The sequence below is a fragment of the Euphorbia lathyris genome, chromosome 9 (assembly GCF_963576675.1).
Source record: "Euphorbia lathyris chromosome 9, ddEupLath1.1, whole genome shotgun sequence".
Taxonomy (NCBI): domain Eukaryota; kingdom Viridiplantae; phylum Streptophyta; class Magnoliopsida; order Malpighiales; family Euphorbiaceae; genus Euphorbia; species Euphorbia lathyris.
In genome coordinates this window covers 10,181,777-10,196,617 of record NC_088918.1, presented here as the reverse complement: position 1 = coordinate 10,196,617, position 14,841 = coordinate 10,181,777, and the positions used below count along the sequence as shown (strand labels likewise).

General features: G+C 29.7%; 1 protein-coding gene across 1 annotated transcript; it reads left to right on the top strand.

Annotated features, from left to right (window-relative positions):
• Positions 1–3,415: 3,415 nt before the first annotated feature.
• Positions 3,416–6,612, top strand: LOC136206835 (transcription factor MYB61-like). Its single transcript, XM_065998020.1, has 3 exons — positions 3,416–3,680; positions 3,821–3,950; positions 4,985–6,612. Exons 1-3 carry the CDS (start codon positions 3,548–3,550, stop codon positions 5,838–5,840), a joined length of 1,119 nt encoding a protein of 372 aa, XP_065854092.1. The 5' UTR covers positions 3,416–3,547; the 3' UTR covers positions 5,841–6,612.
• Positions 6,613–14,841: the final 8,229 nt, after the last annotated feature.

The following is a 14,841-nucleotide window of genomic DNA, read 5'->3' as shown; positions in this document are numbered from 1 at the left end:
AAACTCTCCGACGATCAACTCAGTTTTTGTAAAAATGAGTCTATAATTTAGGAATAGCTTTGTGGGAAAAAAATGTGAACGTACCTCCCCCCTTATTCTTAAGGCCTTTTATAGGTGTTTTTTGGGTAACCGCCGAGGGCGGTTACTCCTTAATGGGCCACGTTCTGAGGGCGGTTACCCCTTTTTAGGCCATGTCCCTTTCGTGGATTTCATGGCAACGAACGTGGTTCTGAGTGGGAGTCTTGACGCTCCGTTTAGGAATTCGGGGCGGTTTACTCGCTGCGCCCGCTTCCTTCATTCGGGTCCCGTCCAATCTTAGCCCCTGGGGCTTTAATATGGGCTGGGCTTGCGAAATGAATATAACCCGTTTTGGGCTTCGCGGGTTATCAAATAGTTAACTTTTATTTTGAAAAGATAGTTAATTTATTTTGTTGATCCATTTTGAGGAGGACGTAGGATCTTCCTTCTTCATCCTCACACCGGGTTAGATTTCTGTATTTTTTTTATTGTTTTTTTAGTTCGTATTCATATATTTCATCGGAACTCTTTATCCGTCTGATTGTATCTGCTCTCTATTATTCTGTCGTTTATGCTTTTTTCAGATTTAGCAAGAGCGGAAATGGTTTATCTTGTCCGTAGATCAATAAATCTACGCGGTTGCAACAAAAAAAGGACTCAAATCCGAATGTTCGGAATAGTCTAAAGGATGAAGTTTGATTGCAGATGTCTTTCTACAGATTTGGATTAACGAGAAATATATTGTTATTTTGTGTTTTTTATGCCATTTATGGGCTCTTTTTGCTCTTTGTAGTCATTTCTATCCCTTCGTGGATATTGTATTTGTTTTAATCTGTAATCATGTGAGGTTTTATTCCTTTCATTTTGCTTGTTGTACTTATTCATATTTTATTTAATGAAATTAGAAGCATTTCTCAAAAAAAAAAAAATTTAAGTATACTACTATACTATACTTATGATTTTTTTTTCAAATAATTACTTTGAAAAAATAATAATAATTAATAGATATTGTAATGTTTATATTTGTCTGATGTTGGCTTTCTATATGTCACCATAAACTTTTTATTTATTTATGCTTCTAAATGTAACAAAATTAATCAAGTTCAGTGACTCCATCAATGAAATATCTTCTAAATAGCATTTGCCCCCACTAAATTAATTATACAAAAATTATCATAAAGAAAATTCACATAAATACACACATAAAAGTCAAAATTATTGAAGAAACCCATCCCTTGATTTCATCACAACCGTCCATTGCAATTAGGGTCATAATAGTAGATAAGTGGCTCCCCAAGTATTGACATGGACCATCTAATGACTAAGAGCATCTTAGTCTGCTCTTTAAAAATAATATAAATAATTTACTCTTAGTGATTTGAAAAGTAACTAATATATATTATCTCGAACAATACTTTTCGTATTCACTCTTTATTTATTATTTTATTATTAAAATTATTAATTATTATTATATTTACCAATAGTGAGAAGAGAGAAATTCCTCAATAATAAATTATTAATAAAAAATGAATTAATAATGCACTAAGAGGTGGACAGAGATTCTCTATTAATAAAAATGATGGAGAGACTCTTAGTGACTTGAGAAACCACTAAGAGACGGTTGTATCTGATTTTTAACTCTATGTCCTCAAATTTTAGCTTAAGAGTCAGATTAAGGGCCTGTTTGGTTCAGTTGTTCGCTAATAGCTGTTGCGGTTGCTGTTAGCTGTTTGCAGTTGCAGGAAGCTGTTAGCTGTTTGTTATTAGCTGTTTAATTACTAGTGTTTGGTAAAATTATATTGAACTATTGCTGTTCGGATTTAAAATGTCTAAAATGGACATGTTTTAAATTAATCAGCGATGAAAGAATAAAAGGCAAAATGTGAAAAAATGCCCATAAAATTGCTTTTGATTGCTAACATTAGGGGTATAATTGCACAATTTTAGACGTTAAGGGTAAAATTGCTCCTAACTACAAATGTTATGAGTATTTTTGCACATTATCCTATTATAAAATAAAAAAATGTGTTACACAAATTAATAAAAATAATCTATATAAAAAAATAAAAAATTTATTGAACGCAATAAAACCTTGTTCTTCCGGTAATTATGTTGTAGAAATATAAATAATATTAAAAAACAAACATATTTTGTGTAAATAAAAAGGATAATTTTATCAATAACACATAACTACAAACAGCTGTTTATGAAAAGCTCCTTGGAGCTTTTCGCGAAACGCTCCAAAACGTTGCAGTTTCCAAAGAAAATGCTAAACGCTGCGGTTATATAAACCTAACCAAACGCTATATTTTCTGCGGTTTGGAGTGAAACGCTAAACGCTTCCTCGAAAAGCTGAAACAAACACCCTCTAAATGGTCATTGGAGATGCTCTGAGATCCCAATGACCTTTTAGTTTGGCTCTTAAGTTAAAATTTAAAGAAAGAAAGTTAAAATTTAACTCTAATAGTCTTTTAGTGACCCTTTAAATTCCTAACAGTCTCTTTATTCTCTCTGTTAATAGAAAGTCAATCTCTATTGTTGGTACTCTCATTATTTTATTTTTTATTAATAATTTATTATTAAGGAATCTATCTCCTTTCTCTATTGATAAATATAATAATAATTTTAATAATAAAATAATAAATAAGAAGTGAATATGAAAAGTATTGTTGGAAATGCAATGTCTTAATCACTTTTTAAATCACTAAAAATCAATTTTTTATATTATCTGCTTAGTCTTGCTCTGACTTTCAGACAAACACTTTAAATTCGAAAAATATTAAAATAGAAATATTTCATCGAGTTTAAAAGGATATTATATTTAAATATATTCTAAAATTACAAGAACTACAAAATCTTTTTTTTCTTCTTAATCAACTCACATATATATATATATATATATATATATATAACCGATGCAAAATACAAAAATATCTATATTTTTTTAGAAATTGACTCAAATTAAAAATATTAAAAATAAAAATTAAATAATTTATTACATTAAGGGTAAAATTATTTTTAACTATCAAATTTTCTTTTATTTTTTAATTTTTTTTACTTTATCCTTGTTTCTTAAAAACATAAACAAATGTAATTCAAGAGTGTAAAAAAATCCCCACACACATGTTTAAAACACCGATTTCAAATATGAAAAAAACGAAATATAATTCAATCACTGAAATACAAAATATCAAAATACTCCCTGTAAATATAATACAAAATATCAAAATACTCCCTATAAGATAACACAAAAGAAATCATCATGTGTATAAATCTTTGAATCCACAATCTTCAATCACCCTCTTGAAAATGACTTTTCTCCTCAAAGAAAAAGAGTTCCTTTCTTTATTTATTTAATTTTTTAATTTTCTCATTCTTTTGTTATTTCTTTTCCTTCCTATTAATTTGATATCCCCCACCATTCTGCCACTTCATTTTCTCTCAGAAAATCCTTAATCACAATCACTCTCTCTCTCTCTTTCTCTCTCTAGCCACTTTCTCTCTCTAGAAACTTTCTCTCTCTAACCCCATGGGGAGGCATTCTTGCTGCTACAAACAGAAGCTAAGGAAAGGTCTGTGGTCACCAGAAGAAGATGAGAAGCTTCTTAATTATATTACAAAACATGGCCATGGATGTTGGAGTTCTGTCCCTAAACTTGCAGGTGATGATGATGATGATGATCATTAATTTTACTTAATTTTTTTATTAATGTAGTTTAAAGATGTGACTTTCTTTCTGGGTTTTGGATTTTATTTAATACCCATGTTTTGATTTTGTAAAATTTTGTGTTTTTATGTTCAGGGTTGCAAAGATGTGGGAAGAGTTGTAGGTTGAGATGGATTAATTACTTGAGGCCTGATTTGAAAAGAGGAGCATTTTCACAGCAAGAAGAGAATTTGATTATTGAACTTCATTCTGTTCTTGGTAACAGGTATAGAAATCTAATCATAAAATGATAATCAGAATTTAACATAAATTTTGGGGTTGAATCGGTTCTTCTATTCCACGATACTTCTCTTTAGTAGCGTTTCTGCGTTTCGTATCAGTATCCATGTCCATTTCTGTTTATGAATTATGTTTTAAAATAATAATTCTTATGTTTATTTCTATCTCCATTTCTGTATCAGTTTCCATATCTTTGTAACTTACGAAAGTCGTGTTGACAATTTTTTATTTAAAAGGTTCCTTGACGTAGTATCAAAGAATCTCTTACAAATTTTTGGGTTTACAAAGTTTCTTTCCATGGTACCATCAAAACGTTTTACATTGTTCATGGTTTTTGAGTTGGATAGTATTTTGATATGATAATAAAGAAGTATGGAAAATTTATTGTGTCGAATATTATAAAACTATTTTTTGATTTTAACTATTCGGTTGGGTTAAATTTTTGAATTAAATCATTTTTTGATATGGTATTGAAGTCGCGTTGACAGTATTAGAATCGCGGCACTATCTACTTTTAGGTTAAATAGTTATTTGACATAGAAGTTTATGTATGAAGGATGCGTATATATCTAGAACGGATTGAAAGAGAGGCAGACGAAAGCTCGAGCACTCACTTATCCTTGAAAAACTCAATGGAAATAAGTAAGAAGTTTTAGTTTTTCTATAAAAGCACTCAAAAGTTATCAACTGAGCACGTACTAGAGCATTCTAAACACATGTCAGTGAATTCTAGATTCGTCTCTATGTATATGGTACATGCTTCAAGCATCGGAAGCTTGGCGTGTGTCAAATATCATAAAATTGTTATTGGATTTTAGCTATCGACTATATGATTCCGGGTCTAATGGTTTCTCAATAGCATTATATATTTATCGTTTTCTTGATTTTCCGATTGTGTTTTTATATGGTACCAGTCTCTTAACCTCGATCGACATTTGCATTATCAGTTTAAGCTTTCGGGTTAAATGGTTTCTTGACAGAAACGTGTGTTTTTACAATTTTCTTGATTTTCCGGTTCAGATGGTCACAGATTGCGGCACAGTTACCGGGAAGAACTGATAATGAGATAAAGAATCTATGGAATTCTTGCATCAAGAAGAAGCTAAGACAAAGAGGAATTGATCCCAACACTCATAAACCTCTATCGGAAATTGAAACCGATCAGAAATCCGATGATCAGAAACAACCTCATAACAATGACATTCTCACTGAAGCTGCTGCCGGAAATTCAAGAAACGATAACACCACCACAAACTTAACGCCGCCGACTCAAGAATTCTTCCTGGACAGGTTTACTGCAACCACCAGCACCACCACCCACGAAACCACCACCAGTTGCCGGCCGTCGGAGCATAATCTGAGTGGCTATTTTCCTTTCCAGAAGTTGAATTTCCGGCCAAATAACTCAATCTGTTTTAATCAGACAACCTCATCTGATATGTTCAATCTTCCGGCCTCAATTTCAGCGCCATTGTTTCAAACTCCGATTCGGGTTAAGCCGTCGGTAAGTCTTCCCTCCGATGTGGAAATTCCGGCGAGTATGCAAAACAGTAGCAGTAACTATTTTGATAGCAATTCTTTCAATTGGGGGTTAACGGAATGTGGAAATTCCGGCGAAGAAAGTCATCTCCGGCAGCTGGAAAATGAGCCGGAAGATATTAAATGGTCGGAATATCTTACTACACCTTTTCTGATCGGACAAAATCAACCGGTGTATAATGAAGTTAAACCAGAAACACATTTCATCACAGAAGGATCTAACGGTCATAATTGGCTCCATAATCATCATCATCATCATCAAGGAGCTTCTCAGCCGTCAGATCTTTATACCAAAGATTTGCAGAGACTTGCTGTGGCTTTTGGTCAAACACTTTAAATTCAAATTAAGGGTTAAAATGGTCCCTCAATTTGGTGGCTACGGTCAATTTAGTCCGAAACTGAAATTTAGTCCGAAACTGAAGTTTAGGTATCAATTCAGCTTTTAAATTGATAAATTTTCACAAATTGACTTCCAAATATAACCAGTTTTAAGAGTTAAACTCCAGAATGGGCATTTAAGGAATTATTCCCAATTCGGTAACGATTCGGAAATAATTCTCCATGAATTAAAAGTAACTGCATTGTAGCGGCGGCACGCCGTGATGGTACAAAAAGATAAAAGCAGAATTGCTTTTCTTATGTACCATTACAGTAGGCTCACCACTGTAATGAGGCTATTTTTAATCATAAAGTTAAAAATCGTTCTTTCAAGAGAATTATTTCCCAACTATTACCATGTTGGAAATAATTCCTTTAAAATGTCCATTCTGAAAGTTTAACCTGAGTTATAATACTAAAAAAGTTATAAAATTTGGATCAATTTATTAAAAAAATTCGATTTGAAAATTGAATTGATATCAAAATTTTAATTTGAGTTTGATCTCTAATTTGAGGGCCATTTTTTACCATTAATTCCTTTAAATTGGGTTTAATTAACCTATGCACAGTCTAATTAATTCAATTATAGAAGGTTTTTTTTTTTGGGGCAAGGGTAAAAAAAAAAAAAGATGTTTTCTTTGTATAAGGGAGTGTGCTATAGGATGTTCTTTTGATTTTGTAAATGTTGTCTCATACCAAAATTAAACTTTTGAGCTTTTTTTATTTATTACATTGATATTTTATGTTCGGTTTGCTAAGTATCTCATATTGGTTAGCTATATCATCAATTATAAATGCGCAAAAATCTTCTCTTTTAAAAATGTTTTTTTGGGTGTTATTAAGAAAAATAACATGGTATTAGGGTCACTTGAGTTGCCGAGTTGAATTATTCACAGGACATTCAATTTTATAAATTTCACATTGAAAATATCAAGCACTCAACATGAGAAGGTGTGTCAAGCACTTCACATTGGCTAGTGTTATAAGAAGGCTAGAGCGTGTTTAAGAAGGCTAGAGTGTGTGTAAGTGTCTCATATTGAATAATAAGGATAATGTTTCATATTGAGTGGGATTTTATGTAAAGACGTACTTGTTATAAAATGAAGCTAATCGTCAAAAGTCAAATAATAGCTTTTATTATAATCTCATCATATTTCTACAAGCGAATGCCTATTAAGTTTGAAGCACATACAATATAGGCGTCCATCTCAGGATTCTAACCTTCAACCACTTAATTTGAGAGGCTCTGATATCATGTCATTAAACCATTTGAATCAAAAGGTTAAACTGATAGTTAAAGTCCAATAATAATTTAAGAGAACTTGAGGCAGAAGAATATTTGGCCTAGAGGGAAGACGAAAAATATTGCGTTATTAATTTACATAATATAAGAGTGGGTAAAATCAAAATTGTCTAGTCTTATTTATACTACTAGAGATGTAAACGGATGGGGCGGGACATGGATTTCATTCCCATCCCCGCTCCTCGACATATTAGGAATTTCTTGTCCTCAAAATCTAAACTGGAACTGTTTTGTCATTATCCCTGCTCTGCAGGGATCCCATTTCATTATGTTATTTTTTCTCCATCTTCCTTGACATTTGACACAGTATAACTATAACAAATAAGATTAAATTTGAGTTGAGTGATAGAAAGAAAAAATAAAATTAATCTAACCCAATAACTCTAAATAGAATCACAAAAATAAATAAATAAATAAATAAATAAACATTAAATGGGCAATTAGTGGGGAAATTCGTGAGGATGCCCATGGGGCCATCTCGGGGGTGGATACGGGGATCACATGGGACATGGATACATATCCCTAACCTCGTCTGGTCCCTGCTTATCAAGGACAAAACAATTCTTATCCCCGCCTACAAGGATTCTAATCGGGGATTTCATATCCCCGTCGGGATGGATCTCTAATGGAGACGGGGAATCCTCGCTATGTTTATATCATTATATACTACAAATTATAAGAAAATGGTAGTTAAATCTCATAACAGAATTGCCTCCAAAATCAACAATCTTCCTCGTCGACAATGTTAACTATCCAGCTGGCATGTTGACCTTCTTAAAACAAGTTCAATGATCTAAACTTTAATCATTCAATGATCATTTTATTGCATCTTGTTGTGCAACAACATTCTGTTGTTATGTTGTTATTCATTAGAGCATGTTCAATGGAGGTTAAACAAAAACTCCTCCACTGGAGAATGATACCATTGAGAAGAGTTTAATAACTCTCCTAAACCTTCACACTGCTTGGTACATACCAAGTGGTATGAAGGTCTCAAAGGTTGTCAAAGACAGCTGCCTTGACAACTTTTGAGTTTAATATTTTTTTATTTTTTTATTTTTTTATTAAAAAGTTATATAATATATTATTAAATTAATTAATAGGTCATATTATTGAGTGGTTATAGTATAATCCATTGGAATGTATAGTTCAGTAGAATGAAATTAGTCATACATTGATGATGTGTCATGAGTATTGAATGGTTAGTAGTATAATCCATTGAAGATGCTCTTAGTTTGATTGCAATCATTCTTCAACATAGTTTTTATTATAATCTCCGACAGTATCACTATTTCTCAGAATTTCTAACCTAAACTTTTTATTCAAATGATCTTTTGACATGGTATGAAAGACTTTTAGGGGGTGTTTAGTTGCTCATTTTCATCTTCATGTTTGTCTTTTCACTTCAAAAGCGAGGGTTTTAGGTATTTGGTTAGTTACCTCATATTTACCTTTTACATCTGAAAAGTGGTATTTTACAAAAGCAGAGAATCTCTACTTTTTAAAAAAAAAAACAGCTTTTTCTAACAGCAAACAGTATGTAAAACAAACGGATTCTTAGACTAAATAGTTGATTGTTCAAATCCTAACAAGTAACAACTAACATTTGGTTTAATTGATTTCTTGGGCTTAATGGTAATATTTATGAACAATCAGATAATGTGAACATTAAAAAAGTGAATCCATATTTCTCTTCAAACATATTTAATGGCCAGTTTTTATTGTTGATCGTAGCCGAAAGATATTCCCGTCAAGATATCAGTATTACTTCTCAATTCTAACCAGATGCTTTATAATTACTGTTTGAAGTAGATAACAAAAAGATAAGAACCAAACAGATGCTAAACAGTAAAATTTCCGAATACTATTTAAGGTTACGTGTTACAGTTCAATTCACTTATTTAGTTCTCTTATTTCTCATAATCTAAAGCAGGGGCCGAGACAATGGGGTCCGAGGGAGGGGTCTCCCGGCCACTAGAGCCACCCCTATCAAGAGGAATATATATATATAGGATCGAGTCTTTAAAATACTCCTATGTAACGGAAAGTCACATATAGTGCCACAGGGCACAATCTTAAAAAGAATGTTTTAAGAACTGAGCTCCTTATATGAATTCCTGTAATTTGGAATATAATTTACTGTTAGAAGACATCAAATAACATAAATAAAAGGATAAAAATATTATTAGTCTTTACATTTTTATTTAATACGTTGTTTAATTCTTATATTTTAGTGATACACTATATAAGATCGTTAACTTTTATTTGAATAAACAGCTTACTATCTTATATACAGAGGCTAAACTAATTAATCATTCAAATATTCGAGAAACTAATAAAATGTTGAATGTTGAATATAACAATGACTTAAAAAATTTATAATATATTATTAAATACTAGTACTAAATTATATATGTTAGATAAAAATATAAAAATAAATTATTTACCTTAAATAAAATTTTAAAAAAATTCTATTATATTATGTTAATTAAAAGGTTGTAGCTTTTCTTCTATTCTGTCTCTAGTACGTACAGCTTTACCTTTCAAAACTGAAAACATGGCTTTCAAGATATTGACTATTGGCTCAAAATTTCAACTACATCCCTAAACTTTTAAAAGTTCTAATTTATTTTCTATTTTTGTCCAATTAAATTCAGTAGCCATATATTCTTCTTTATATGCATTCAATAATAACCTCTTATTCTTGTCTAATTGTATTTAATAGACTCTTAATTTTATCCAATTGTATTCAATAACCCAAAACTTAGACTGTCCCGTAAAATTTTAGAAGTTTCTAATTATTTGTCTATTTAGCATCTTTTTTTATGTGATGGAGTGTACTCTCATTTTTTGTATTCAATAAATTGTATTGAGAAGTGGGGATTATTGAATGCAATTGGATAAGTATAGGTACTTATGTGGAATTTTTAAAAGTTCAGGGGTTATTGAAATATTGGGCTAAGTACAGGTGTCAATAGATGTATCAGGCCATTATTTTTTTGTTAAAACAATTAAAAAAACATGTTAAAATAAAAAATACACCAATAATCTGTTGGTATGTAGAATTTTTTTCAACTGATTTAACCAAAATATCAAATTAAAAATTAAACTAGTAATTAAATTCATATTGGACTAATTATTTATGTAATCCAAATTTAGGCTCAAATACATCCTTTATCCAAGATATTACTAATATGTAATAAGATACAACATATTACTAATTCTTAGGAGAAATTATAATTCACACCTAAGTATTTGATTAATATTTAGGGTGATTAATTTATTAGTTCCTATATTTTGATAAAATACACTGTTTAGTCCCTGTATTTTAAAAAACACATGGTAAAATCCCTAACGTTTTTCTCGGTGAACTGTTTAGTCCCTAACGTTTTTCTCGGTGAACTATTTAGTCCATGTTGTTAGACTCTCATGAAGATTTTGTTAATCAATTTGGATTTGCGTTCTTCTTTTCCTTTATTTTCCTTTCCTTTAAACTCTAATGCATCTGAAATCAACTTTGAGTGTTCTTCTTCTTGATTTTCTTCTTAATCGTTCAAATTCGTAAGCATTTGGTCTGTTCTTTTTCTTGTTCTCCATACAAATAGCTTATTCTTCTAAATTGGATTTCCTCTGCTGAAGTTTGAAGGTAAATAGTAAAGGGTAATTTAGTCATTTCCGAAGTCATAAATGGTAAAAAATCTAACAAACAGACGGAAGGACTAAACAGTTCATTGAGAAAAATGTTAGAGACCTTACTATGTGTTTTTGAAAATACAGGGACTAAACAGTATGTTTTATCAAAATATAGGAACTAATAAATTAATTACCCATATATTTAAGACTTGTTTGATTCGATCATTGATGCATAAACATAGGTAAGATAGTAATTATCTTCTTCTCCGTTTTGAAATCCTACAATGGGACATTTGACTACCTAATACATAGTAAGGAAATGATTGATTTCCATTAAAATTTATAGAAATAAACTAAATTACCATCTCTCTCTTTATTAATAATTCTCATTTTCTATAACATTTATTAAACTACACCGGTCTTCATAAATTGAAAATTTAAAATGAAAAACAAAAATTAATGCTAAACTCATTAATAGTAGGATTATAAATAAGTCGAGTCGCTCATGAGTGGCTCGGTATTCGGCTCCAGAGCCGGCCCTGGACCTAAATCCAGGATGCACCGTCCTAGGGCCCATGGCTGGAGGGAGCCCAAAAAAATTATTTTAGTGTTATATGTATATGTGAAAGTTAATTTTTTTTATATAGATAATGATAAAATCATACATGATGGCTATTTGACCAAATTTGTAATTAATCAACCCAATGTGGTCTATTTCTTTGCTTACAAAGAAGAAAAAAATTCTACAGCCTAATTTTTTCTGAAAGCTCATTGATAAAAAAAAATTAAAAGGTTTGTCCAACATTTACACTTTAATTAGTAAATTTTATATTAAATTACCCCTTATTGATTATTTTACCTAAGGCCCCTAAATTGTCAAGACCGGCCCTGTTCGGCTCGATAAAAGCTCGATTTGTAAATGAGTTGAGCTTGAGCACGGCGAAATTCGGTTCGAAAGTTCGCGAGCATGCTCGATTATAAGTTCATGAGCAAGCTAGATATAATGTTCAATAACATGCTCGTGAGTATGCTTTGTTCGATTATTATTTTAATAATAATATTTCTATAAATGGGGAAATGTAAAATACCATATTTTTGTGTAAACTTTAGTTTTGTAGATTTCAAAACTATATAGTTTTGTGTTAAATAAATTTCAAATCAATAATTAATTAACATAATTAATGAGTTGTTTGCGAGGAAGTTTATAAACTGAATGAATGAGCTGCTTGCGAGCAAAGCTCACGAACAGACTCATTAACAAACTTACGAACAACTTATGAGCTGCTCATTAACAGAATGTTGAGTTTGAACTCGAGATCGTCAATTTTTTGATAAACTGAGCCTGAGCAGGCTAAAACTCGGCTCGATTACAAGGGTAAAATAAAAAAATACACTGAAACGCTAAAGCGATGGACAAATAATATGAAACCAAACAAAATTTTCTCTCTAACAAATAATAGGTGTAATAATTTCAATAACAAAAAGTTCAATAATATATTTTTATCTAACACACTGTTTAGTTCTTGTATTTTAATAAATACATTTTTTAGTTCTTGATTTTTATTTTATTCAAAACAATTTAGTCCTTAACTTTTATTTTATTCAGCAACTTAGTCTCTCAAATATTTTCATTATTAAACAGTTTAGGTCGTCTATAAATAACTAAATTGTTAAATAACAAAAGTTAAAGATTAAATAATATATTATTAAAACACGAAAACAGAACAGTGTGAAGTAAAAATACATGGACTAATAAATTATTTATTTTTAATAATATATGTAAGAAAAAAAATGAAAATTTGAAATTTGTGCTTTTTATGTAGTGCAAAATTCGAAGAGGGACCATTATTATTAAATGGATGTCTATCAATGTCTTCACTTTTTTTATAATTACCCTTTAAGTCATGTCCTTCAAGACATCAAATTATAGTTGTCATCTTATCCATATTATTACATCCAAATGTTGTTGAATTTTTTGCAGGGTAAATTTAAAAAAAAAAAAAATATGTGGTTACATTTTTTTTATCCAACCATATCTATTTTTTTTAAATAGGGACTGTGCTTTTCACTTTTACTAAATACGAGGATTTTTTAGTTTGATGTAATAAAAATGACCATCAACGGTCTTGGAAAATTTCAAGAATTAAAGTTATTTAATATCAAATTTACTCTGAAATAAATTTTTTATTTTTCAAAATCATTATTTTCGAAGCTCTCTGTTTCTAAACATTTGTTTTCTCTCTCGTCACCAAACAATAACTAAATTACCTAAAAATTAAAAAATTGAAGAATTAAAGTTGCTTATTATATCATCAAGCCTTTGGATTTTTCAATTTTAAAGTCGTTAACGGTCATTTTAATATTGTTAACATAAAATATAACTGTTTTTTTGAAAAGCAAAAAACTTCAGTTTATCACACGGTTGGAAAAAAAAAACTCTGGTCATCATTTGAAAAAAAAAAACAAGCATACAATTGACAAAAAAAAATGTAACCACATAAAAAAATTGAATTTACCCTTTTTGTTTTTTTATTAACTTTTTTTATATATTTTTATTCCAAAAGTAACTATAAAATGTTTATTATGTTTAAGAAACTGCTACTAATAATTATTTTCCAATAAAAATCAATTGATATCGACTAATAACAACAAATAGCTAACAACAGCAATTGAACTATGTAGATGCGAATTAAGTTCAATTCGTGTTAAAAAAATTATCGTTTTCACTAATGTATAAATCATAAATCTAGCTATTCTTTTTGGTCATTAGATCTAATTAATCGGTTCGAATTCTTTAATTAGAGTTCGATATTGCTTGTGATTCGTAGTTATTGAAGATAGTAAATAACACAAAAATTTATGAACTAGCGGTGATTTCGAGTTTAAGTTTTATAAAAAACTTAATATATATCTACTGGTTGTAGTTGTAGTTCAATTGGTAACTCCGAACTTGTAGGTTGCAAATATTGCAACTACAAATCGGTCGCAAAACGTGGTTCCAATAATATATTTCTATTTATAAAAAAAAATTATTGCCAAATTTGCTGCTAATATGCAATGACATATATATGTAATATTAAGTAATTAAGATGACATATATATAGGCTATTAAATTAATCAATGTGACAAGAAAATGACATCTACTTGTATTATATGACTAATTTTAGCCCTATAATTAGGTTCTTAATATAACTTGAGGTACTAATTAATTAAGAGGTAAAGTTTAAATTTGCTCGTAAAATTATTGAAGAAGTTCAATTTTATCCTTATCATACAAAACTATTAAATTTCACTTCCATTATAAAACTTAATTAGCTCAATTTTATTCTTAATTATTATAAGGGTAAATAATTTATTAGTCCTCATCGTTTTACGTAACACACTATGTAGTTCAACTATTTTGAAAAACACATTTTAAGGTTTCTATCTTTTGTCAATATTAACTTTTTGATCATTTTGTCTATTTTTTTTTAGATTTTTAACCGAACATATCTTAACTTGAAGGACAACTGTAGTAGAATAAAAAATGGCATATTACTTTGTTATTTTATGTCTGTTTATGCCAAATATAATGGTTAAAAATTTAAAAAAAAATAAACAGAATGACCATATGGTTAATAATGACAAATGATAGAAATCTTATAACTTGTTTTTCAAAATAAATGGACTAAACAGTATGTTAGGTAAAAATAAAGGGACTAATAAATTATTTACCCTTATTATAAATTTTAATCTTTTTCCCAATTAAATTCCAATGAAAATTAGCAATAAAATTGAGCTACAATTTCTACTTTAGAAATAAAATTACGTTATTTTATACTATCTAATAATTTTAGTAATAAAATTGGGTAAATTACATTCATATGACTACTGAATTTTACTCATTTTTATGGTACGAGCATTCAACTTCAAAATATAACATAAAAGTCACTTAATTTTACACTTTTTAATATTATGATCACTAAATTTCAATCAATGCTTCAACATGACCGTTGACGACCTCAAAATGAAACACTCTAAGAAT